We start from the raw sequence: 24,380 nt of genomic DNA on the forward strand, positions 1-24,380 counted from the left end.
CCAACATGCAGTTTGGGGATCAAATACCTGAATTATTCAGAAGTAAATTAAGTGATAGCTCAGTCTTAAATTACTGAATACTATGTATTGGTAAAAATTTTAAAATAGATTTTTAAAAATTTCTTTTAAGATTCTGTACAATATAAAATGATTTGCCAGATAGATATTCCATTGAACTCACTCAATAAATAGTCAAGAATCTTTTGTATGTGTGCACACATGCATGTCTATTTATAGGCTAAATATTTCTCCTGCATAAATTTTTATGTACAATATCAATGAATTTTTGGACCCACTTGTCCTACTGATCCTGATATAATGGCATCTGAATCAGAAAATTGCCTTTGCAGTATTTATAAATTGACTTTGATTTTAGGATGCTTAAAGATTTGGTAGGTCATTTTCATTTTGCTAAAAGAATAATGAAATAATATTCATTATGTGGGCACAGCACTTTAAAAGTTGGGCAAACTTTGAATATATTGTCTGCTTTTAGCCTGATAACAACTTTGTGAGGTAGGATTCATGATATTTTTTCCATTTCATAAAAAAGTAAATTACCTGAATTTGTGACAGTGTCCACAGTCCTATTAGTTAATTACAGTTTGTAATGAATCAAAGTTTAGGATTTTAGTGTCATGCTTATTTCTACTTCTCATTTTAGTTTATGTTACATTTCGTAATTACTGCTAAAAGCCAGAAATGAGGGACCATGATGTATCATAAAATTTGTATATATTCTGTTTCTTATACATATTTAAATATTTTAGCCTTTGAATGACTTCAAAATAATGCCTATATTTTTATGAACTGTTAGTTGTATTACTGGCTTGATGATTATTCATATTCAGATGATAGCAAAATGTACATGTCTTATATTCACTAAAATTAATATGATAGCTAATATTCATTAAGTGCTTACTCTTTGCAGTTTATTGACTAAGTGCTTTGCGTATATTGACATTTAATCTTCAAAACAATCCTAACATAGGGAAGGCTAATATAAATAGTTTTTGCCCATCTGTTACTCAGTATTTTCAAGATGAAAAAGCTTGCAACTCGAGATATGCTTTATAATTTTTTCACTCCATTATTGGTTAGAGGCTACAAACATGATAAAGCTGATGCATTGTTTCACAAGTGTTTTGATTTGGGGCTTAGTTTGCCTGGCAGTTCCATTTGGTGAGTTTGTAGCTTGGGAGTAACCCTTGAATTACATTGAGAAATAAAATATGAATTATGGTGGTAAAAGACTGGGCGATTGTGTAATTTTATGCTCGTTTCTTAAGCTGATCACATGCTGATATTTCAAATAAGAGGATGTTCTATTATTGTAGGTGGTCAAAGGAGACTATCCTACTTCTATGTATTCATTTTATATTACAGTAATTTTAATCATCTAGTGTTTTCCCCTTGAGTCTAACATGAATTTTTGCCTTAACAATTTATGTGGTTAAATGCACTGTTTTCTTTTATTTTGCTCTTAAGGAGATGACGAGCTACTGTTATTATATTTTAAGGAATAGCAAAACAATATAAATTTGGTTAGCAATCTAACCTCACACTCCCAGTCACCAAGATAATTTCTTAGCTTAAATAATTAGGCCTCCTTCATGAGTATTGACAGTTTTCCTCTGAGCAAACTTCTTACCGTTCCTTTAGTTTGCACTTCCTAAAGAAGACAGTATCCTTTGCGGTTCTGCTTTTTATGTAAATTGTACAGTTGAAGTTTTGTTTTTATATCAGAAATGCTATAACTTTGTTTATGTCAGTCCTTATGTTTTCCTTTCGATGTTTTGCTTTGGTTTGCTGAGAAATATGCACTTCTGCACTTTCATAGAGTTAGTCATTTCTTCACTAATTTAGATTTCTATAATTTATTTAAGCAAATGAAATATACTTTTACTACAGTAATATCTTACTGTTCTTGCTGTTGCAGTTGTGTTGTTCCCTAGGATATTTGTATGTTATGTAGCTTTGTTTTGGGTATCACAGCTTGTAGAATAATGTGTTTTCGTGGCTCTGCATAGCAAGGTCACATAGGGTTCGGTTATCAAGAATATATTCTGTTTGTGTATTTAAAAATAGTCATTTGGTTTGGGCTTGGGCATTAAGTTTTTTAGTAAGACTACAGTTTACATAAAAGCAAGTGTTAGGTTTTAATAGAGAAAATTTAGTAAGTTAAAAAGTTATCAAAAGGAATATGACCAGAATTAAGTCCTTAAACATTACTAGTCAACTTAGCAGTGTACTTTAAACAACATATGTATGGGACTATGTTATTTGAAAAGATTGATTATATGTCTAGATCTCATAATCAGCTAAAAGATACTTAAATTTCATTCTATAAACCTTAAGTAACTTCATCTTTGTTTATGAGTAAGATTAGATTTAGATTTACTTTTCTCTACAATTATATTTTAATAATAATATTTTTATTTTAGACAGACTTAAGAACAATTGGCAAGAAATTCCTCCCCAGTGACATCAATGGTGGAAAGGTAGAAAAGGTAAAGAAAAATGTTAACTTCCTAAGTTATGCTAACTACAATAAATATGAACATTTACTAAATTATTGCAATTATTTTTTGTCAGTAAAGACTGCAACTGCAAAATATTTTAGAAGTGAATAGATTATAGAGTCATCCTCATAGTAACTTTCTATACAAATGGAAATCAATTGACTTGAACTTTTAAACTTTTGGTGACTTTTTCAACGTTTAAAACAAAACTTCTGTTTCAGGAATTATAATTATGGCACACTTACATGTGAGACTTACCAGATATTGCTGGAGTTCAGGACAAGGATCCTTTTGTACCTTTTAATTTTAGTTACCTATTTCCATATTTATTTAATGCATTTATTTATATAAAATTATAAGATTGCGAGAGGATATCAGAAGCAGTTTGTCAAAGCTATGCATTTGGTTATTGCTGTCATTTTGCACCACACACACACACACACACACATATATATAAATGCATAATATATATAATATAATATAATATAATATAATATAATATAATATAATATAAGTTATATAGCATATAATTAGATATCTTAGAATATATATATATATACATATATATATATATTCATGTTATGAATTTTTTCAGTGATCTTTTTAAAATCCGGGATACAGTTTTTAGGTACCAGCTACTCAGTCTTTTACTTCTTATTTATTTATATTCAATTTCTTCTTTTTATTTGAAAATACATGTAAATTGTGTCAGCCAAGAATTTTATGTGCTGTTGGTCACTTTTTGAACTTTTAAAGAACATCATTATCTATAATTTAAATAAATACTTTCAGTGTTTATGTTTAGACTTTGAATAAATAGTCTTATAATTTTAACATTTAGATATTTAATATAGTTATCAGATGTTTTAAATTTTAGATAATTGTAAAAGATCTATGATGTAACAACTTCTCTCATGTTTCTCACATTTTCTAAAGATTAATCCATTTATGTAAATAATGGTCATCGTTTAGGTAGAAAGAACCATAAGAGTTTCTAATCTTACCTAGTTTTTCTAAATTTTTTTCTTAATGTTTGTTTATTTTTGAGAGAGACAGAGAGTGAGCAGGTGGGGGAGGGACAGAGACTGAGAGCAGGAGTCACTGAATCCAAACCTGCACTGACAACTCAGAGCCTGACATGGGGCTTGAACGCACGAACCATGAGATCGTGACCTGAGTTGAAGTCGGATGCGCAGCCAACTGAGCCACTCAGTTTCCTCAGAATCTTATCTAGTTTTTGACACAAATACTCAGAGAAGAAGTTCTATAAACTCCTCAGCGATTCATTTTAATGTTTAACAACACCCTGTGTCAGCAGACTTTAATTATATTTTGATCTAAAGTTCTTATGCTACAACTTAAAGTTCATGTCTTCTTTATCTTCCCTTGGAAGTGGAGAACATCTGCTTACCTTCTCTTGGGAGTAATTCTTCATATAGAGGACTTGTAAATGTCATTGCCACAGGTTTATTTTTGCTAAAGCTAGTTTATCTTGATTCCTCTGTTACTCTGTCGCAAACTTTTCATTGAACTTCATTGTTCTCAGAGTTCTCTCTGGTTTCTGTACATCTCTTCTTTTTGGTTGTAGTAGTTCTCAGACTTCAGTGTACACCAGAATCACGGTGAGGCCTGCATAAAACATAGATTGCCAACCCCTCCCCGTCCCCCCCCCCCCCCACTTTCTGATTCCATTGAACTGGGATAGTTCAATGAGAATTTGTATTTTGGACAAGTTTCCATAGGATATCGATTCTGCTGGTCTGGGAAGCATATTTAGCAAGCTTCTGGATTATAGAACCCCAGATTAGGCAGCAATCTTAGGTAGGTCTGATGAGTGTAACAGTTCTTTACCAGAAAAGTAACGAACATGAAAGCAGTCTGTGCATACCTTACATTAGTTTACTTAAGAAAATTTCAGAGCTTTCTAGGTTATTGTTTTCCATGTTCTTGATGTGTCTTCAGGGATTCTGAGAGCCCATCTCTGCTATAAGCTTGTTCTCAGACAGAGCATCCTTGCTTCAAAGAGTTTTTGCCCAGTGATCTCTTTAGGATTTCTTTTGAATGCAGCTAACAACAATGAAAAACACCTTAAAATCTTTAAATGTAGAATTTTCTGTACCAAATTTTATCTTTTAAAATATTCTTAATACTAATGTGACTTTAGGTTATGCATAAAATGAGAAGATTTAAAATAAACCCTTTACACATGAAACAGGAATTGTGTTGGATATCCCTTTCTGTCCTTTGGTTATATTTTTTCCTTTAATTACCTATTTTTAGCACTAAAAATAACTCTCTTCATAGTACCTGTATTAATATGTGAAGGTGTTTTGAAAAATAATTTTAATAGAAATTTTAGAAGCTGACCCACAGGGAATTGCTCATTTTATTTGCCTTTTGTTCAAAACTCCATATGTTGTATAAATATATAACTATTTTTAGGCTAAGTAAATGTTTAAGGAATATTTTTTTTGACATGAATTATTTGTGCTTTTTCCAAAGATAGTACTAACTCAGTATAAGCTACTTTATTTGTGCCTTTATTGAAATGCTTTATTAACCAGCATTTTACCGTGTTAATGATGACTGAATCCTTATAAAGATATGGCTCCAGTCACTAAATTATGTTTGTCATAGTTCGTGTTTAAAATAAATTTTAAAAAGATTCAAAATAAATTATTTTAATCTGTGCATAAGATAGGCAATAGTAAGCAGAGTATTTGAATAAATAATCTGTTTTTTGGACACGTTAGATTTTGTTATAATACTATTTTTTAGTTATCTTTTATATTAAAAAAGGAATGAATGAATACAAGAGCTGGGTTGTCCAGTGATCATCCAAATAGATCATCTATTTGCATAGTTATAAGCATATGCTTAACTTCCCATAAACAGTTTATGTTTGAGCTTTTGGCCATAAGGATTGTGAGAGTGGAGGGAACTGTGGCGGGGAAACCATCTTTTGCAACTTCTTTACTGAGTGGTTCACGGTAGGCTTTGCATTTCTTAGATATAAAGTCTTGAACCTAGTGGCTTATAGTCTAAAAATCATGGAACAAAGTAAAAAAAAAAAAAAAAAGTAAAACCATTCTTTCTATAAAACTGTTTAATATTTTTAATATTTTTTAAGCTTAATGTTTTACAGTAATCATTTTCATAGTTTACGCCTCTGAACCAAAGTATATAAATAGAATTATAAAATATAGGTTAATGTAAAAATGCTTTGTTACCAGTCCAGCTATGTGATGACTTTATGCATTATTGTGGAACCCTAAAAAGGAAAGGCTTTCAGGTCTGCGTTTATTTTTTTCTTCTAAGTTTTAGAAACGACTGGTTGTACATGCCTTTTTAAACATGAAACTGTGGGTAAAGACCTGATTTTACAAATGGATGGACTGTCTCAAAGCTTCAGCAATACCAACATTAACCACAAGATGGCTTCACTGCCTTAAAATTCAAAGTGAATGCCCTCTTACCAGTAGCCTAGAAAATTAGATGTTTTTAAAAAGAAAAATAATTGAAAAAAGTTTTTAAGTTTTAATTTAAATAAAATTGTATCATGTTTTATGTATGTTAATTTATTCTGTGCTAATAATACAGTTTGTCAGTGTTCCTTCTAATGAGTTATTAAAATTAAGCATACACGTTTATTTTTCAGAACAGTGGATTACTCTGAAACATTGATTTTACTATGCAATAAAGCTTAGTAAATAAATAAAATAAATACAAGTGCTCATTGGCAATTATTAATAGAACTGTGGAGTTTAAAAACGACTGCATAAAGCAATATATATTAGCCACATACTCTGTTCACTTTACTTTTTTTTTTCCCTAATTCTCCCAGAGAACAAAAAGCTAACCAGGTGAAGGATAGACGTGTGGAAATAGGGAAATGATACACTAGTAGAAGGGTTACTTTGGACTGGGAGTCCTGCAATGTTTTCCTCATGTTTCATTTGCTGTAATTGCTCTGAATGTAAGAGAAATCATGTTCTGTGCTGTACTTTGATGTATAAATTGATGCTTTTTGCAGGGGATCTCAAGTTTGGGAAAACCTATTCAAGATTATGTCTATTTCTCACTTAACAGGCTTTTATAATATCCTGTTTTTAAAATTTCTAAGAGGTAGAAACTTTTAGATCTTCTAGTAAATATCACCATATTTATGATTCAGAAAGGGTTTTTTTTTTTTGTTTTTTGCTCATTATCATTATTATTTCTTACATTTACACTCTTGCTGTATGTGAGTATCACTTGAAAATTTTGAGATAAGGATGAGGGACTACCTTCGCAAAGCTATTTTTCATCATCCCCAGTGCTTTTGACTTGTTTTCCTCTTGTTTTTTGGGCTTTTTTTTTTTTTGGTGCAAGCTCCTGTCCTGTCTAGGAGAACCCTGATTTTCAGCAAACTCTTCTTTTTCTCCACCTTCTCCTCTTTACTGAAAATCTATTCTGTCCCAGATACTATGTTAAGTAATTTACATCCAATATCTATGTAGTCTTCAGAAGAACACTGAAAACAGAAAAGATTTTTTACTGCAGAGATGCAGTAACTGGAACTTTCTTAAAATCTGTCTTTTGTTGCTACAGCACCTTCATATTGCCATGTAAACACAATGTCTTCCCCTCACTGGCCAGCCAAACTGCTGTTTATTCTTCAAATCCTCACTCAGATGCCACGTATCTCCTAATTTTCTTGACCCCATTTGAGCAGAATTCATTTTTAAGCATTAACATTTCCTTTGCCCTTTATACCTATATATGCTTCTCTATGTAACAAATGTTGTAGTTTTGGAACATGTAATAGAAAGATGACAGACTTTGGTGTAAGACAGATCCACATTTGAATTCTAATTCTGCCTCTTACTAGCTGAGTGACCTCTGGCAGAGTACATTACCCTCTGCTCTCAGTTTTCTCATTTAAGATACACAGTGATCCTAACATACTTTATAGATCTGCAGGTAAATTATTGTAAAAACACAAGGAAATACTTTATTTATCAAGGAGTTTTGAATGTTGTGTTTGTGCTAATAAGTTCAAGAGATGCAGAGATTAACAGGACAGCCCATGCCTTGTTGGAACAAACAGCCTAATGAGAGATGAAAAAACCTCCATGTTAATGTAGTGAAACACATGCTAGGTCAGAAGTACCCGTGATGAAGAGGCCGCTGTCTCAGCTTGGTGAGGCGGAGAGGTTGCTTTTCTTGCTAGACTATTAGGTCTTAGATGTGATTTTCAATGAGGTAATAGCGAGCAGATCCTCATTTGGGGACATATTTAAAATCTTAGGGTAGGGTGTATACACACAAACACACACACATGTATATGTATATGTATATATATATACATGTATATATGTATATACATATGTATATTCAGTATTATTCAGTATTATTTCTGTATATTCAGTATTATTTCTATTTGGAAATTTTTGAACAATTAAAAACCTATTTTATTGTACAAACTGTAAAAAATAGAGCTTGACAAAATCTTGACTGGTAAGATAAGTGTAGTGGACGTTTATGATTCCTAGAACCTGAGTTCTTTTCCTGTGTTGGGGTGGGGAGGAATTTCCCATCTTTAGAGTCTTGGTGGTGGAGAACAAGAAAATTGGAAATAGTTTTTCCCCAGCCTCCCTTGCAACTATGCTATGCATATGTACCTCTCAGCTCTACTCGTCAGGTGAGCTGCCCTGGGCTTGGGCTAATCACACAACTAAGCGGGAACTGTGGCAAATGCTCTCTGCCGGAAGTAGAAGCTACAGCAAGGCTGAGTCTCTGGGGTAACAGCGGCAGAAGTGCTGAGGTAAGCGTCCAGGGCGGGTGAGACTGAAGGGACGAGGCATGTAGGGTGATGCTTGCAATGTGCAGGGTCCAGCTCCTTAACAGCTCCTAAACGCCGATTATCAGCTTGTCTTCCCAGTTTAGAGTTCAGTGACATCTAGTTGGTACTTGAAATCAGTCACTGGCAAATGCCACCAACACTAAGGCTTCTCATCTCCCCCCCACCCGTCCCAGAACTCTTTTACCGACACACCCCTGCCCCCAGACCAGTTCTGTGGTTTGACTGTGAGTGGTTTTTTTTCGCTGGGTAGGCGGCAGACCTAGTTCTTTCATTCTCCTGACATTTCTGTGGACTACGCAGTGTCTTAATTTCAGAATATCATGTACATTATTTAACTATTTTAAGGTAATATTTGATATGTACAAATATGTATGTTTTAAAGCTTAATAATGGTGTGAGTACCTGTGAAGCCTCAGCCTGATATAGGAGCTAGAACATTAAAGTGCCACCCTGCCTACTTTATGTGCCCTGGCGCTTCCTTCCTCCCACACCAAGAAATGGAGTTCAGTTTTACTTGACTTCTAAAAATATTCCTAAACAATATGTAGTTTTGTTTTTAGGCTTTATAAAATGATAACATATTGTCTGCTTTCATCATTCAGTGTTATATTTCTAGTAGGTGTCCGTGTTGCACATGGCTATTATTCATTTGTTTTCTGTGTAACATAAACTGTGTAAATATACCTCAGTTTACTTATTCATTCTTCTACTGATGGATATTTAGGTGCTTTTCTTCTTTTGATAATAGATGAACTACTTCTAGGAACAAATTTATATGTTTTTCCTGATGCATGTATGTGAGTTTCTTTGGGGAACATAACCAGGGATTGAATTATTATGTGCTAGAGCTAAGCAAATGTTTGACTTTATAAGATTATGCCAAATAATTTTTCAGAATGGTTGTGCCAGATTTATCTTAACTTCAGTAGGGTATGGGAGATACCATTAATCTGCATCATTTGTTACTCTTGAAATTATCAATTTTTTTCTAATCTTGTGATTTTAAAATATGTTATTCTCCCGTAGGCTATTCTTTCCCTGCCCACACCTACCCCCGTATAAACTTGAGAATCAAATGATCAAGTTTCTTTAAGTATGTTGGGGTTTTGATTGAAATTGAACTGCCCTTGCAGATGAGCTTTTAAAGACAGTTGACATCTTTATGGTATTATATTACCAGTGAAGGGTTTATAAGTTGCCTCTGTCAAGAGAAGAAAAAAGCCCTGATCTGTAGCATTTGCTACTTTTTGTAGCAAAAATATTACTATCATGGCTGGTTATAAGCTACACCATGAAACCATTGATGCCGGAATTGGGAAGAAATGTGCATCAAAGGCTCTTGTAAACTGGGACAAGCTGCCTCTAGCACATTCCTAGATGTATCTCTTCACTTACTTAGCTTTTCCATAGTTTTATAATTTATTAAAAGTATACAGGTCTTGTATCATTTGTAAGCTTTATTCCTGGAGTATTTTATTTTTATTGCTATAAAGTGGTTTTTTTTAAAGATTACTTTTTTTCTCTTTGATAATTGTACACTGACTTCAAATTCTGCTACCTTGTACTTAATATTCTTAATACTATATCTCTCTCTATTTTTTTGTTTTCTTTATAAATTTGCCTTTTGTTGACATTTCACATGAGTGGAATCACACCACTCGTACTCTCTTGTATCTGGCTTCTTTCACTTAATATGTTTTTGAGGTTAATGTGTCAGTAGTTTGTTCCTGTTTATTGCTGAATAGTATCCCATTGTATGGATAGACCACTTTTTTCTTTTCAATCACAAATTGATGCACATTTAGGCTGCTATGCATAGTTTTATTTTTTCACTGCTAATGAAAGTATATTGATGTTTTTATTATTTTTTCTTAAATCATTGATTTGAATCTTTACTCTCTGCTTCTTGATCAGTCCTGCTAAGTAGTAGTTTCATTAGTTTTTGCTAACCTTGTATTTTTGTTTGCTATTTCATTAGTTTCTCTTTATTATCTTCTTCTACCTTGGTAGAGCTCATTCTGTTGTTCTTTTTCATAGCTTGTTAGTTTAGCTCACTTTCTTCTCTCTTTTCTAATGTAAGCTATTAATTTTTTCTCCCCTCACTGCCTTAACTACATCCCAGAGGTTTTATGTGTGTTATTTTCATAATCATTCAGTTCTAAACATTTTTCAGTTTATATTAAGATGTATTCTTTGCCTGTTTTAATCATAAAATATTATCATTTGCCTTTTTTCTTTAAGTTTATTTATTTATTTTGAGAGGGGATGGGAGGAGGGGCAGAGAGAGGAGAGAGAGAATCCTAAGCAGACTCCACACTGTCAACGTGGAGCCCAACGCAGGGCTGAATCATACAAACCCTGAAATCATGACCTGAGCCAAAATCAAGAGTTAGATGCTTAATCAATGGAGCCATCCAGGAGTCCTTGTCTTTCTTTTTGTTACTGATTTCTCATTTAGTTATATTGTGATCAGAGAACTTGAACTGAGAGCTATATTTGAAATTTCCTAGAGGCTTATATTATAGCTTGATATATATTTGTGAATATTGTATGTTTGCTTGAGAAGAATATTTATTCCCTAGTTGTTAGGTTCACAACTCTGTATAAATTTTCTAGACAGGCTTATTAGGTTATAGTCTGTTTTTGATTAATTCCAAATTCTCCAGGCCTTAGAAACTTAAATTTGTTTCTTTATTATTATTTTTTTATGATTCTCATGCTTTGTGGCTTGTTTCTTTGTGAGTCTCTTGATATTTTCTTGTGACTTCATGTTTCTTGATCTTTTTATATGGGAATCCTGGGCACCTGAATCAGCAGTGCTTTCTTCTAGAAGGGACATGTGGAGCTAGTGGGGGTACTACTAATTTACAATGAGTTGAGGTTTTGGCTAAGGTTAATTTTGCTACGTTTTCACTAGCCTGGAGTTGAGGCTCTCTCAGCTGCAATGCCATTACTACCAGAAGCAAACATAGATATTCTCTGGAGGAAAATGCCCTCCAAATTGAGACTTACCATAGATGCCTGAATGGATGGTGTGAGGAATGTTCTAAAATTTCTAACATTATAAAAAGTTGTCTTTCACTCTAGTTTCTTCAGTCTGATATTATCCTTATAATGGGACAGAGTGTGACAAATCATACTTTTATCCCCCTGTGCTCTTTTCCTGCCCTACCCTTGTGTTTATTAAAATAAATTTTGTTGAAATGGTATTAAGATATTAATGATTTTAAAGCAAAGAAGTAGGTTAAGAAAGAGAGCATCATAAATGCTATTTAAGGCCTGTCCTTCAGGCTTTTAAAGAAGGTAAAGCAGAACCACTATTTCTTCTTTCAAGGCAGTTTTCTGGAATCATTTGCCCAGTTGCTTGGACCCTAAGGTAGAGATGTGAGTAGTCTAGCCAAAAACTTCTCTAGATAAAAGTGAAGGGGGAAAAAATGACCCCTAGAAAATCTTATTGAAACTTTGGAAGTAGTGATAAAAATGAAATGAATTATGATTTTAAGTACTTAAAAGGACTCTGGAGGATGGAACTGTCTTTATTCTGTTAATTTTAACTCACTTTGCAATAATGCGATGCTAACGTTGTTAGGTTTTGATGGAGCAAATTTATTTCTCAAGGAAATTGATATGATTATAAAAAGAAATGGCTACCAGATATTTCACAGTAAGTAAAATAAACTGTCCAAACTTAAATGGTTTCTAGAGTCCTAAAAAATTACAGTTTCAGCAGTTTTTCCAGGTGTGATCAGACTGTAGATAACTCGTTCCATGTCATCCAGCCTTTAGAGAGACTGATAAACAAGAGTGCTATTGACTATGATCAGTAAAGTAATAAACTGATGGAGTCATTTAAATCTGGTATTCCATATCAGTTTAAATGACTGGTTAGGAGTTCAGATTACAGAGGTGTCCATCTTTTTAGAAAGAGAAAGGAATGAAGCCTGGGTGAATTTTTGGGGGCCTCAGATAATATTTCTGGCAGATACTTGATATCATTTATTATGATTAGAAATCTTTACCTAGAGAGACAATGATGAATTCTTCTTACCTATTTAAACTTTTCACAGTCATTTCTTTTACTTGTTCCTTATTACTTAGGCAAAAGAGAAAACCGGACATTAAAGGAATCTTGGGCAAAGATTAATCTTTGTTTTTTATTACTTTCATTTAAAATTTATATATATTTTTTCTTTTTTCACTTTAGAGTTGCCCTTGACACTAGTTGGACACAGATTCTGAGGCTAAATCTTATTCAGTTTTGTGGATGCCTTCAGATGATTTCAGTTTCAGGGTTTAAAGTTAGGATTTATAAACTTAGAACTATATATAGCATTTTATTCTCCTATTTGTGTTTTATTTAGATCTCGTACTTCTGTATTTTGTCTGCTACGGAGTATAGTAAACTGAATATTGTGAACATAATAATGAAAAAGAATCTTTATCTGCTGGCTTCCTTATAGAATCTTTCTGAATTATGTAATCACTGATACTAAGGCTTGATGATTCACATTGAGAAGTGATTATCACAAGACTGTATAATTTAGGAGATTCTAAGAGGAGTCTGATAAATAGTACCTCCTTTTCCACTTAGCTTTTGAATCAATCGAGAAGTAAAGAGTGAGAGATGTGGGTCAAAATATCAACTTTATAATTGATAAAAATTACTTTGAAAGTTGTGGTTTTAGTGGAAGACCCGAACAGGCCTATTAACTGAACCACAAACCAAGAGGACTTAAATACTCCTTTATGATAGTGCCAATCCAGTGAAGATGCTGAGTAAATACCTTCCACCTCCGGACTCCTAACTAGATCCCAAGAAAAAGAAAGTTGACGATGAGCCTAGTATATACAGTATCTTCTTCCCGGTCAGATAAGTCAGTCATTCCATAAGGGGTGTATTAGTTTTCTAAGGTTCCTATAAAAATTACCACAAACCTGGTGACCTGAAACACAGACATGTATTCTCTCATGGTTCTGTTGGCCAGAAGTCTAAAATCAGAGTGTCAGCAACTTTGGTTCCTTTGGAAGCTCCAAGGGAAAATCTGTTTCATGCCTCTCTCCTAGCTACTGGTAGCTGTGGGCAGTCTTTGGCATTCCTTGCCTTATAGATGTGAACCTCCAATTTTTCCTTCCATCTCCACATGGCCTTTACACCGCGCATCTTTCTGTGTGTATTTATACTGTGTGTATTTATACTGTGTGTTTATTTCCTCTTATCTTGTAAGGACACTCATCACTGGATTTCCAGCCCATCCTAATTCTGGATGGTCTGATCTTTAAATTTTTTTTTTTAATGTTTATTTATTTTTGAGAGAGAAAGAGCACGAGTGGGGGAGGGGCAGAGAGAGAGGGAGACACACAATCTGAAGCAGGCTCCAGGTTCTGAGCTGTCAGCACAGAGCCTGACATGGGTCTCGAACTCATGAGACATCATGACATCATGACCTGACATCATGACCTGAGCCGAAGTCGGACACTTAACCGACTGAGACACCCAGGCACCCCTGGATGGTCTCATCTTTAGATCCTGACCTCAGTTATGCTTGCAAAGGCCTTTTTCCCAAATAAGGTTACATTTACAGGTTCTGGTAGATTTATGTTTTGGAGGGGCCACTATTCAATCCACTGAAAGGCCAGAGAGGCCAAGAATTGGAGTAATTAAATAAATAAACTTGGGGCGCCTGGGTGGCTCAGTCGGTTAAGCGTCCAACTTGGGGTCAGGTCGTAATCTCATGGCTCATTCGTTTGAGCTGGGTGTCGGGCTCTTTGCTGACAGTTCAGAGCCTGAGGCTCACTTCTGATTCTGTGTCTCCGGCTCTCACTGCCCTTCCCACTCATGTTCTGTCTCTCTCTCTCTCAAAAATAAACAAACATAAAAATTTTTTTACAAATAAGTAAGTTTGTTGCTTGCTAGGAAATATTAGGAGTTGGGGACAGGTGTTACTTCTGATTATTCCCCAGCTTTTTGTTCCCACGGTCAGCTAGGATGTGTGAGATCAACAAAATGGTCATTTTCCCACCCAATTTTTGTGTCATTGGCATTATCTTCAATTTTTGTTTCTTTGGTAGAATCTTAAAGCTACTTGTCTGTTTTGTATTAGAGATTAAAAGCAAACAATATAAGCTACATATCCATTTAACTGCATACAAATAAGAGGCAATTTATTACAACACATTGAAAACAAACAAAATAAGCAAAGGTGTTCTCTCAACCCTCATGGGATGTAGAACTGCCCAGTTCCATAAAGATGCATTGTGATCTGTATGTCATATGGACCGAGTCAGGGTGCCCTTGTCAGGCTGGATAAAAAATACTAGGAAAGTTCCATTTCTTTCTTACTAAGAATTATATAGAAGCAAATGTTTTACTCTCACAGTTCAATGGATATGCTCTCCCTTGGATGCATAAGTCTCACTTTGGAACACCTAAATCTAGATCATCTCTGATCGTCCAACAGAACTTTTTGTAGTGATATGGATACTTTATATCTGTGTTGTCCATGTGCAGAACATTTGAAATATAGCTAATGTGACTCAAGAATTAATTTTAAATTTCTTTTAATTTTCATTAATTTAAATATAAATTTAAATAGCTGTATGTGGTTGGTGGACCATATTGGACAGCACAAGCTACATATATGTCAATGTCTAAGCAAAAAATACTGAGAGTAGTAAAATAAAGAGAATGGTGAACGTTATAATAACAATAATCTGCCTATGGCTTAATTTAAATGTCCTTATTTTAATGGCATTAACAAAGCAGAAGAAAAAGTTCATCCTGAATTAGCAGCTTATCTGTACTTGTTAAGGGTTTTGGACTTGTTTTAACTTGGAATTTTTTATAACTGAAAATTGGATGAAATTTTAGTCTCTTGTCTCTAATTATATTCTTTAGGACTAAATTTATATCAAAATTATTCCTCTGTAGGCAAAATACTGGTAAATATGAAGCGGAAATTTGTTAACTTGGGACATGCTTACTTGAGAAATTAAGTGTAAATGTCAATCATTTCACATTTTCTTTGCAGAAAATATAAATTAAATTAATGTGCACAGAAAGATTTTACTTAAAAGACTATGTAACAAAAAAGTAGCCTTTTTTTTTCCATTTGTAGGTATGATACTGCTTGAAGGTATAATATTTTATAATGTGGAAAATAACACTTTATGGTAAAGTTATTTTTCAGGCATGTAAGCAGATTTTACCATCATTTCCCAATTATTTCATAAGTATTTTATTATATAAAATTTTCAATAGCAGTTAGTCCATCAATTTTATTTTTGTGTTTGAAATGTGGCCAGGCATTAGATTTAAATATACTTTAAAAGGCAATGCAAAAATAAGTCGGGTATAGCCTACACTTCTTGAACTTTATATGGTTTAAATTTTGGAATTTTGTATTCTTCATTAATGCCAGAAGAGGGTGTACTTTAAACTTGATGTTTTTAAACAGTAAACATTCCTTCCAACTGGTGCTGTAAAGTGGATGTCCCTTAAAAAATTACCAAGTGCTTTAATTTCAGATTGTCCCTTAATGTACATGGGAGGAGATGGGGGGAGGTGTATGTGAATAATTTAGAGCACGTAACACTAAAAACACCTATTAACACTAAACACCTTTAATCCAGAAACACAACTTTGTTTTCCTAAAGTTTTCTCATTACTTTCCAAAAATGAATTCAGAATTAGTGAATTCAGGAGACCCTTCTGAAGGGTCTCCCCCAAACTCTGATGTATGTAATATAGTTTCACTTTTGACCTTATTTAACTGAAATTATTATAAATGACAAAGGAAAAGAGAAACACAATAAATGAAAAACAAAGCCATGGCTAGAAAGTGATATTTATTCCTTTGTGTTTTGACAGCTTGAAGGTCCATGTGTTTTGCAAATTCAAAAAATTCGCAATGTTTCTGCACCAAAGGACAACGAGGAATCTCAGGCTGCACCAAGAATGCTGCGTTTGCAGATGACTGATGGTCATATAAGTTGCACCGCTGTTGAATTTAGTTTTATGTCCAAAATAAGGTGAAACTTTATTTTGTATATTTCTCACAGTGTTTGAAGGTGCTATTCAAAATGGATTTTGTTTTACACATTTTGGAAAGAAGAAATGAACTCTTAAGTTCATGTTACAATTTTTCAGAAGATATTAACGAGTGTTTGTATTTCTGCTTTATCTGTATAGGAAAATAGGAATGGATTTACTTCCTCCTTCCTTAAATGTTAATTATAAAAACAAATTCAGTTGTTTTGTATGGAGAGTTTTTTTTCAGTAAATTTTAGGTCATTCAAAAATCTCTAAGAACGAACAGAATTTCTTTGAGTGTATTACTGCTGCTTCTTTGACAGCTGTGTCCATCACCCTAGAAGTTTTATAGATGAATGAACTTTCTTAGGAAATGATTGAAGCTAGAGAGATGTGCCACTCCACTATCTGAGAGGAGAAGGAACTTCATAAGAAACAGTTTTCCAAATCCCTCTTTTGGCTATTTTTATGAGAAGTTTTTATTTTTATTTGAATAAAGTTGATGTATAACATTGTGTACGTTTAATTGTACAGCATGTTACTTTGATACACATATATTATGATTGCTAACATAACAGAATTTATTACAATACATAATTATAGTATAATACTATTGTCTGTGTTCATTATGCTGTGTATCAGATTTCAGTGGCTTATATACTACTCATTACAAGTTTGTGCCCTTAAATACCATTAATCTTATCCCTCTCTGCCATTCCCTGGTGGCCACTATTTTATTCTCTTCTTACAGGTATAACTTATTTGGGTTCTACATGTAAATGATACACAGTCTTTCTCTGTCTGAATTATCTTGCTTAGCATAATATGTCCAAGGTCCATTCATGTTGTTGCAAATAGCAGAATATTCTCCTTTCTCATGCTGAATAATATTTATTGTGTATATGTACCACATCTTTATTATCCATTCATTTTAGTTGTTTCCAGATTGTGAATAATGTTGCAATAGACATGGGAGTACATATTTGTGGTTGAAATCCTGTTTTCATTCCCTTCGGGTGTATACCCAAAGGTGGGATGGCTGGATTGTATGGTAGATCTAATTTAATTTTTGAGGAATCTCCATATTGTTTTCCATAGTGGTTGGACCAATTTACATTTCTACCAACAATGTATAAAAGTTTGCTTTTCACCACATTCTCACTAACATCTGTTGTCTTTTGTGTTCTTGATGATAACCATTCTAAGAGGTGTGAGGTGATACCTCTTTGTGGTTTTGATTGGCATTTCCCTGATGAATAGTAATGTTGAGCATGTTTTACATGACTGTTGGTCATTTTGATGTCTTCTTTGGAAAAATGTCTGTTCTTCTCATTTTTTAACCAGATTGTTTTTTATTATGTTGACAGAGTTCTTCATATATTTTGGATATTAACCCCTCATCCAATATATAATTTGCAAAAATTATCTCTGATTCTGTATGTTGTCTTTTCATTTTGTTGTTTTTTTGCTGTGTAGAAGCTTTTGAGTTATCAAACCCATGTGTTGCTTTTTGCTTTTGTTTTTGTGCTTTGGGTGTCCTCTCCAAAAAAAATCATTGCCAAGACCATTACTGATAAGCTTCTTCCCTGCATTTTCTTCTAGGAGCTTTATGGTAGCAGGTTTCATGTTTAAGTCTTTGGTGCATTTCAAGTTAATTTTTGTGAGGGTTGTGAGTTGGGAGTCCAGTTTCACTGTTCTGCTCATGTTTCTATGAAAGGCTTTTAGAGTCATACTTGTTGGAATGGATAAAAGCACTGAGAAGGACTTTATCTTCAGTGTCCCCATTAGTTCAATTTGAGCAATTTTATGAGGTGGCAGTTTTCATTGGGAATTTACTATGTCATTTTATATGCTCATGTTTGCTGTTCTGGGTCTTGTGAGCTTTTTCACTTAATGTAAACTCCTAGACCACACTTCTCTCCTAAATGAGTGGAGGTACAAAGGTAAAAAAAAAAAAAAAAAAAAAAAAAAGTTTAGATTTTGCCTCCAGTAGCTCCTCTGCTAAAGAGGTAGGCACGTAGGCAGGCAAGTTATAATAAGTATATATCAACTGAAAGGTAGGAGTATAGAAATTTAACTCTACTTGGGGGAGCCAGAAGTGAAACTTAAAATATGAATAGGTGTTTTGAGAGAGGTGAGAGGGGGAATAGCACATGTAGAGACATGGTGTCCTGAAAACAAATGAGTGAAAAGTTCCATTTGGAAGAGCTTACATGATTTGAGATGGTGGTATGTAGGCAGAAATGTGGTAGGTGGAAGTCTTCTATGCCATGCTCATTAATTTCTCTTCTTTTTTCCCCCCTTCAATCTGTATCTGCCTCTGGTAAAGGAAGTTCCTTCCTTAGGAGATATATGTTTGTCTGAAATATTGATTTTCATATATAAATTGGGTTTTATTGATTTTGTGATAATGTTGTCATTTTGAAGAGTAGGTTTCCTGTTTCTCTGGAGAAAGACAGCCTCTCTTCTTTTGACTCCCTACAAGGGAGTTCACAGATGACTCAGGAAGACTTGCCATGTAATGGCTCCTTCTCTGATTTTACTGCTGTGTATTTCTCTGAGGTAAATGAAAACACAAGATTATCCAGAGAGAAGGGTCCCTTATGTTGCCCTCTGTCTTTTGTTGAATTTATTGCAGTTTGACAATTGAAAATAAATACTACCACTTGATCATTGACCCATCACTGAAGTAGTATGTCTACTTTTGTGGCTGTAAAAGCAATAGTCTTCAGAACTGTTCTTACGTGTGAATATTTGAAGACATTTTTCAAAGTAAGTGTGGTTAGTGGTTATCTCAAACAGAGAATAACTCACTAGAGAAGATACACTGGGATCTGGTACCGACTGGGTTCCTCCAGTGGACATTGCATTTCTCTGGGGTGCTTTTTTTTTGCTTTTTTTTTTTTTTTTTCAATTTTTTTATCCTACCTCCTGAATGGCTTGAACTTTTAAACACCTGCTTCTCACTGTTTTTGTTTTTTTATCTTGTTTTGCTTTCTTAAAAATTGCAGTGAAAAGAGAGTAAAAGCACTTTGGGGCGCCAATAAAAATAGTAATTAAACCAAAATGTACTCTCTGAATAAGAGTTACTTAGGGCCTTAAAGGTGATGTAGTAAAAATTATATTAAAATTTTAGCACCTATTTATCCTTTTTGGGACTAGAGCTATCATTTAATGTGGTGAATGGGACTTTTTATCATTTATCCTAATGAAATTGTAAGTCCATCTTCAAATAATTTGACAGTTTTTCCCTCTTAACCTATTAAGGAAAGTTTAAGAAAGGTACAGTCATTTTATACAAAAAGTAGTTTATCATTTGTTTTAAAATTAGCTTTTAGTTTTAAATTATTGTACCACAACTTAAATGTCCCTGTAATTTGCATCCGGTTGTTTTTTAAGTTCTTACGTAGTTTTTTTTCTGCTAATTTATGTTTCTACATTTTCTTTATTTTTTTTTTTTTATTTTTTTTTTTTTTCAAGGTTTATTTATTTTTGGGACAGAGAGAGACAGAGCATGAATGGGGGAGGGGCAGAGAGAGAGGGAGACACAGAATCGGAAACAGGCTCCAGGCTCTGAGCCATCAGCCCAGAGCCTGACGTGGGGCTCGAACTCGCGGACCACGAGATCGTGACCTGGCTGAAGTCGGACGCTTAACCGACTGCGCCACCCAGGCGCCCCTGTTTCTACATTTTCATTACATTTTCTAATTTTACCAATTTGTAACAAATTATTGGCTAAAAATGGTTTTGAAAATAAGTGTTTTTTGTTTTTTTTTTTTTAATGTTTATTTTTGAGAGAGACAAAGAGACAGAGCACGAGCAGGGAAGGTGCAGAGAAAGAGAGGGAGACACAGAATCCAAAGCAGGCTCCAGGCCCTGAGCTGTCAGCACAAAGCCCGGTGAACTGCGAGATCATGACCTGAGCCAAAGTCGGACGCTTAACCGACTGAGCCACCCAGGCACCCTGAAAAATAAGTTTTATGTAAATGATATAATTCAGTAATTATAGTAGTTTCTTTAAAGAGTACAGCACCCTGTACTTAGAACTTTGTTTTTAATCCCTAAATGATGATACAGAATTATGAAAATCTGGATCTGTCGTTCACCTGAAGTTGGGAAAGATGTCTTCACTTAGTGTCACTGTATTCAGTTGTGCTGATAAATATTGTCTTTAGTTTACTATACTTACTACCACAGAAGTCTCTACTTAAGGGTTAGGTTAGGCAAGGCTATTCATGACTCTTTGTTCTGTAAGTTACGTGGGATGACAGAGTGACAGAGCTTGGGATCCTCAGAATAATTTTTATCAGATAATATCTTACTCTGTATAGGATCTTTGAGGCTTTGAAAACAGACATATTGTATTCCTTCTTGTTAATAGCTGTTCTAACAACCATCTTTCTTCAAAACAGACCAATGATATCAACACTTTCACTGATTTTGCTGTTGCATCTATCAGCACATGGTGAATATCCTGAACTTTAAAAAATGTGAACAATGTTAAGCCATTTCAGTATGGTTTTCTGATTCATCCTAAGTGCTTGAGACTATGTAGCCAGTCTCCTGAAAAAAAGTTTCTTTATGAGTGTGTTTTGAAGAACTTGACCAGGTTCAGGACTGAATTCCAGTTTGGGGAAGGAGTGCCAATGTATTTTAACTCTTTTTCTTTTTTCCTTGATTTAGCCTGAACACACCACCTGGAACTAAAGTGAAGCTCTCAGGCATCGTGGATATAAAAAATGGATTCCTGCTCTTGAATGACTCAAACACCACAGTTCTTGGCGGTGAAGTAGAACACCTTATTGAGAAGTGGGAGTTACAGAGAGTAAGTGTAAACTAAGAAAAATGGCTAGAACTTTAAAATACTCTTTTTAATGTATTCTGGGTTTTAAGATCTTCCCACAGTAAAAAGTAAAATTAGTCTTTTGTGTCAGAGTTGAATAGAACAGAAAACAGTGATCTTTACAGAAAACTACCTTTGATTAGCATAGTTTGTCTTCAGAAGATGTCATTTTTCAGTATTTGCTACATTTTATTTCATATTTTTAAAAGTAATTCTTTACTGACAAGTTTTCAAAATTCCCAAGATACCTGTTATAAACTATGTGTAATGTATTTGTGTGTAATTCTGCAAAAACCAAATATTTGTGAATATATATGAATATAACGTATGTCTATTTGTCTCAGCTACAAACACGCGTATGTACAACTGAAAGCAAGTTGTTTGTATAGAGTGTCGCAATAACGGAGAGATTCTTACTGTATTTGTTTTCCTAGGCACATTAGTTGGTGTTTTTCCCATTTATGTTAACGATATCTTCATCCTTCTAGTCATAGGTTATCTAAGGGTTGTGTGTCTAGTTTGCTTCCAGCAACCAATTCTGTTGATCCACTGCTGTCAGATCTCCTATCCTTCCCTTGCTCTCCAGTTCCATTGCTTTTGCAATAGTTTGTCTTTTTATTTTTGGTTTATTTCTTAATTTTTAAAATATTCACAACTTGATTATTTTAGTTTACGTCTTTTGCATCTCACACCTGGACTACTGCAGTAGCCTTTTCAGTGGTATCTCCACATATCCTTTCTCCATCTTCTAATTTATTTTATTTACTTCTGCAAGACTATTTTCCTTCAGTATCACTCAGAACATGTCATACCCTGCTTTTATTTCAAATGTCTTTATTTGGCATTCAAGGCTATTTATAGTCTAGCCCTAGTTCCAGTTTACCTTTTTAACTTCCTATATTATTTTACATGGATTTTGTTCTAACCAAATGGAACCACTTACTCTTTCTTTGCTTCTCTATGCTTTCCTTAGTTATACTTTCGGGGGTAAAATCTTTTTCCACATTTACATCATTCATCTTGTTCTCTTTCTCCTGATCCCTGAATGGCCAAATTGTCCCATGCTTTTAGACCCAGATCAAATGCTTGCTTCTTTGCCAAGTGAAGTAGTTGGTCCTTTATTGAATTCTTGGAACATTTTATTTGTGTTAAGTATATTAGTTTTTACCTAGCACTAGAATTATGTTTACTTATCTCCTTTAATAGATTATAAGCTTCTTGAGGTCAGAATTGTTTGTGCCTTTGTTTAATTCCATGAATATTTGTTGAACAGTCTGTAGATACTGTGCTGGACCCTTGCATCAGGAAACCATGTAATCCTCCTAACAGTCTTATAAGGGAGTATTATGTCCATATAGATCAGGAAACCATGTAATCCTCCTAACAGTCTTATAAGGGAGTATTATGTCCATATAGATCAGGAAATGCACTTAAAGAACTGTTAAATAATTTATGATTACAGATCTAATAGGTGACAGATCTGAGCCTCCTCTAACACAGAAGCTCAGGATGTGTACATGGAAAAACATTATAACAAATGATTGTGGAATGAATGAATTATAAAGCACATAAATCTAATTACTCTTTGATCTAAAATTGATGTTCCTGTGCTGCTCCAAATCTTGCCTGTTACCTGGAATGAGCCAAGGAACCTAGTAACATTTGAAGATTTTCCTATTTTATGATACATTATTCTTTTCTATTTTCTTGCTTTGAAAGTGCCTCTGTTTGGGAGGTAAATAGATAAAGAAATTTAGGCACATATTTTATTCCTGAGTACTAATTACTTACAATACTAATGTGCTACCTTTAGGTCTGCTGTACTATGCAGTATAAGATAATGTTCCCTACCTGCATTGTTTAATTAAAATGTTACAAAAGCAGAAGTGGCTTGATAGTTTTACATAAATAGCCAAGATTATGAACCTTGAATTTCCCAGAGAAATCCCACCCATTTCATGTAACTCTTTCCTTTCACAAGTTGATAAATTATATTTTTATTATTAGACATTTTTTAGAGTGTGGTAAGATGCCATTAAGTCAGACCAACATCTTACATTATTTTCCTAATGCCAGCCAAAACTACTTCACTAACTGTAAAATCAATTAAACATTCCTAGAAACTTCCTCACTCCTAAAACACCCCCCCCCACACACACACAAAGATTATTAGTAGTTTGATAGTTATCTTTGTAATATTTTATTATATTATGTTTACACTTTGTTTCTTGAAAACTGTGTTAATATTTCTTTTTAGGGGGCAATAAAAATTTATATTTAAAAAGTGTTTAAAACATCTTGCAATGATTATAGTTCTCTTGATTTATAGTTGTTGCTGCTGTTTTAATTTGGTAACCATAGCCATGTAGAAACCATGGAGAGTTTAATTACTGAAGCATCTGGCAGGTGGTACACATAGAAATCAGATGTATGCATAGAAACCATAGACCATAAAGTTAATTTTCAAAAAGGGCCCTAAGCATTTTGTAAAATAAATGGGTTAAGGGGACATGGGCAGTATTTAAACTATGTGCATGTTTTGTAGCTATAACAAATTGTAATAGGTGAAGAGAAGAAGAAAAACTCAAACCTCAAAATGTTTTGTACATTTGGCAAAGACCAGTTCTAGAGAGTTCTGTGCCAGATGTAATTTGCAAAGTAATGTAGTTTCTGTAACATTTTAGTGCCCCCAAGCCTGTTGCCATGACAGATCTGGGTTTGTTTGTTTTTTCTTTGTGTGTGTGTGTGTGTTTAGTAATGTATACATAACATAAAATTTACCATTTTTACCATTTTAAATGTAAAATTCAATGGCATTAAGTACCTTTATATTGTTAAACAACCATTACATCATCCATCTCTAGAATTTTTATCTTCCCAAACTTAAACTCTGTACCCATAAAACAACTTCCCACCTCCAGTCTCTGGTAATCGCCATTCTACTTTCTGTCTCTATGAATTCAACTACTCTAGGTACGTCATATAAGTGAAATCCTGTGATATTTGTCCTTTAGTGTCTGGTGTATTTTACTTAGCATAATGTCTTCAGGGTTCATCCATGTTGTAGCATGTGTCAGAATTGCTGGACTTTTTTAGGCTGAGTACTATTCCATTGTATATTCCATATACACGCACACACGC

General features: G+C 33.9%; 1 protein-coding gene across 2 annotated transcripts in view; it reads left to right on the forward strand.

Annotated features, from left to right (window-relative positions):
- Positions 1 to 24,380, forward strand: part of TDRD3 (tudor domain containing 3) — a 163,216-nt gene that overhangs the window by 61,474 nt on the left and 77,362 nt on the right. Inside the window, exons 3-5 of one of the 2 annotated variants that reach the window (XM_047854602.1) lie at positions 2,445 to 2,510; positions 16,235 to 16,395; positions 21,080 to 21,221. In XM_047854602.1, the coding sequence (XP_047710558.1) occupies positions 2,445 to 2,510; positions 16,235 to 16,395; positions 21,080 to 21,221 (369 nt within the window). The remainder of the gene's footprint in view (positions 1 to 2,444; positions 2,511 to 16,234; positions 16,396 to 21,079; positions 21,222 to 24,380) is intronic. The other variant, XM_047854609.1, reaches the window with a different exon arrangement.

Source organism: Prionailurus viverrinus, chromosome A1 (genome assembly GCF_022837055.1).
Source record: "Prionailurus viverrinus isolate Anna chromosome A1, UM_Priviv_1.0, whole genome shotgun sequence".
In the NCBI taxonomy this organism is placed as follows: Eukaryota; Metazoa; Chordata; class Mammalia; order Carnivora; family Felidae; genus Prionailurus; species Prionailurus viverrinus.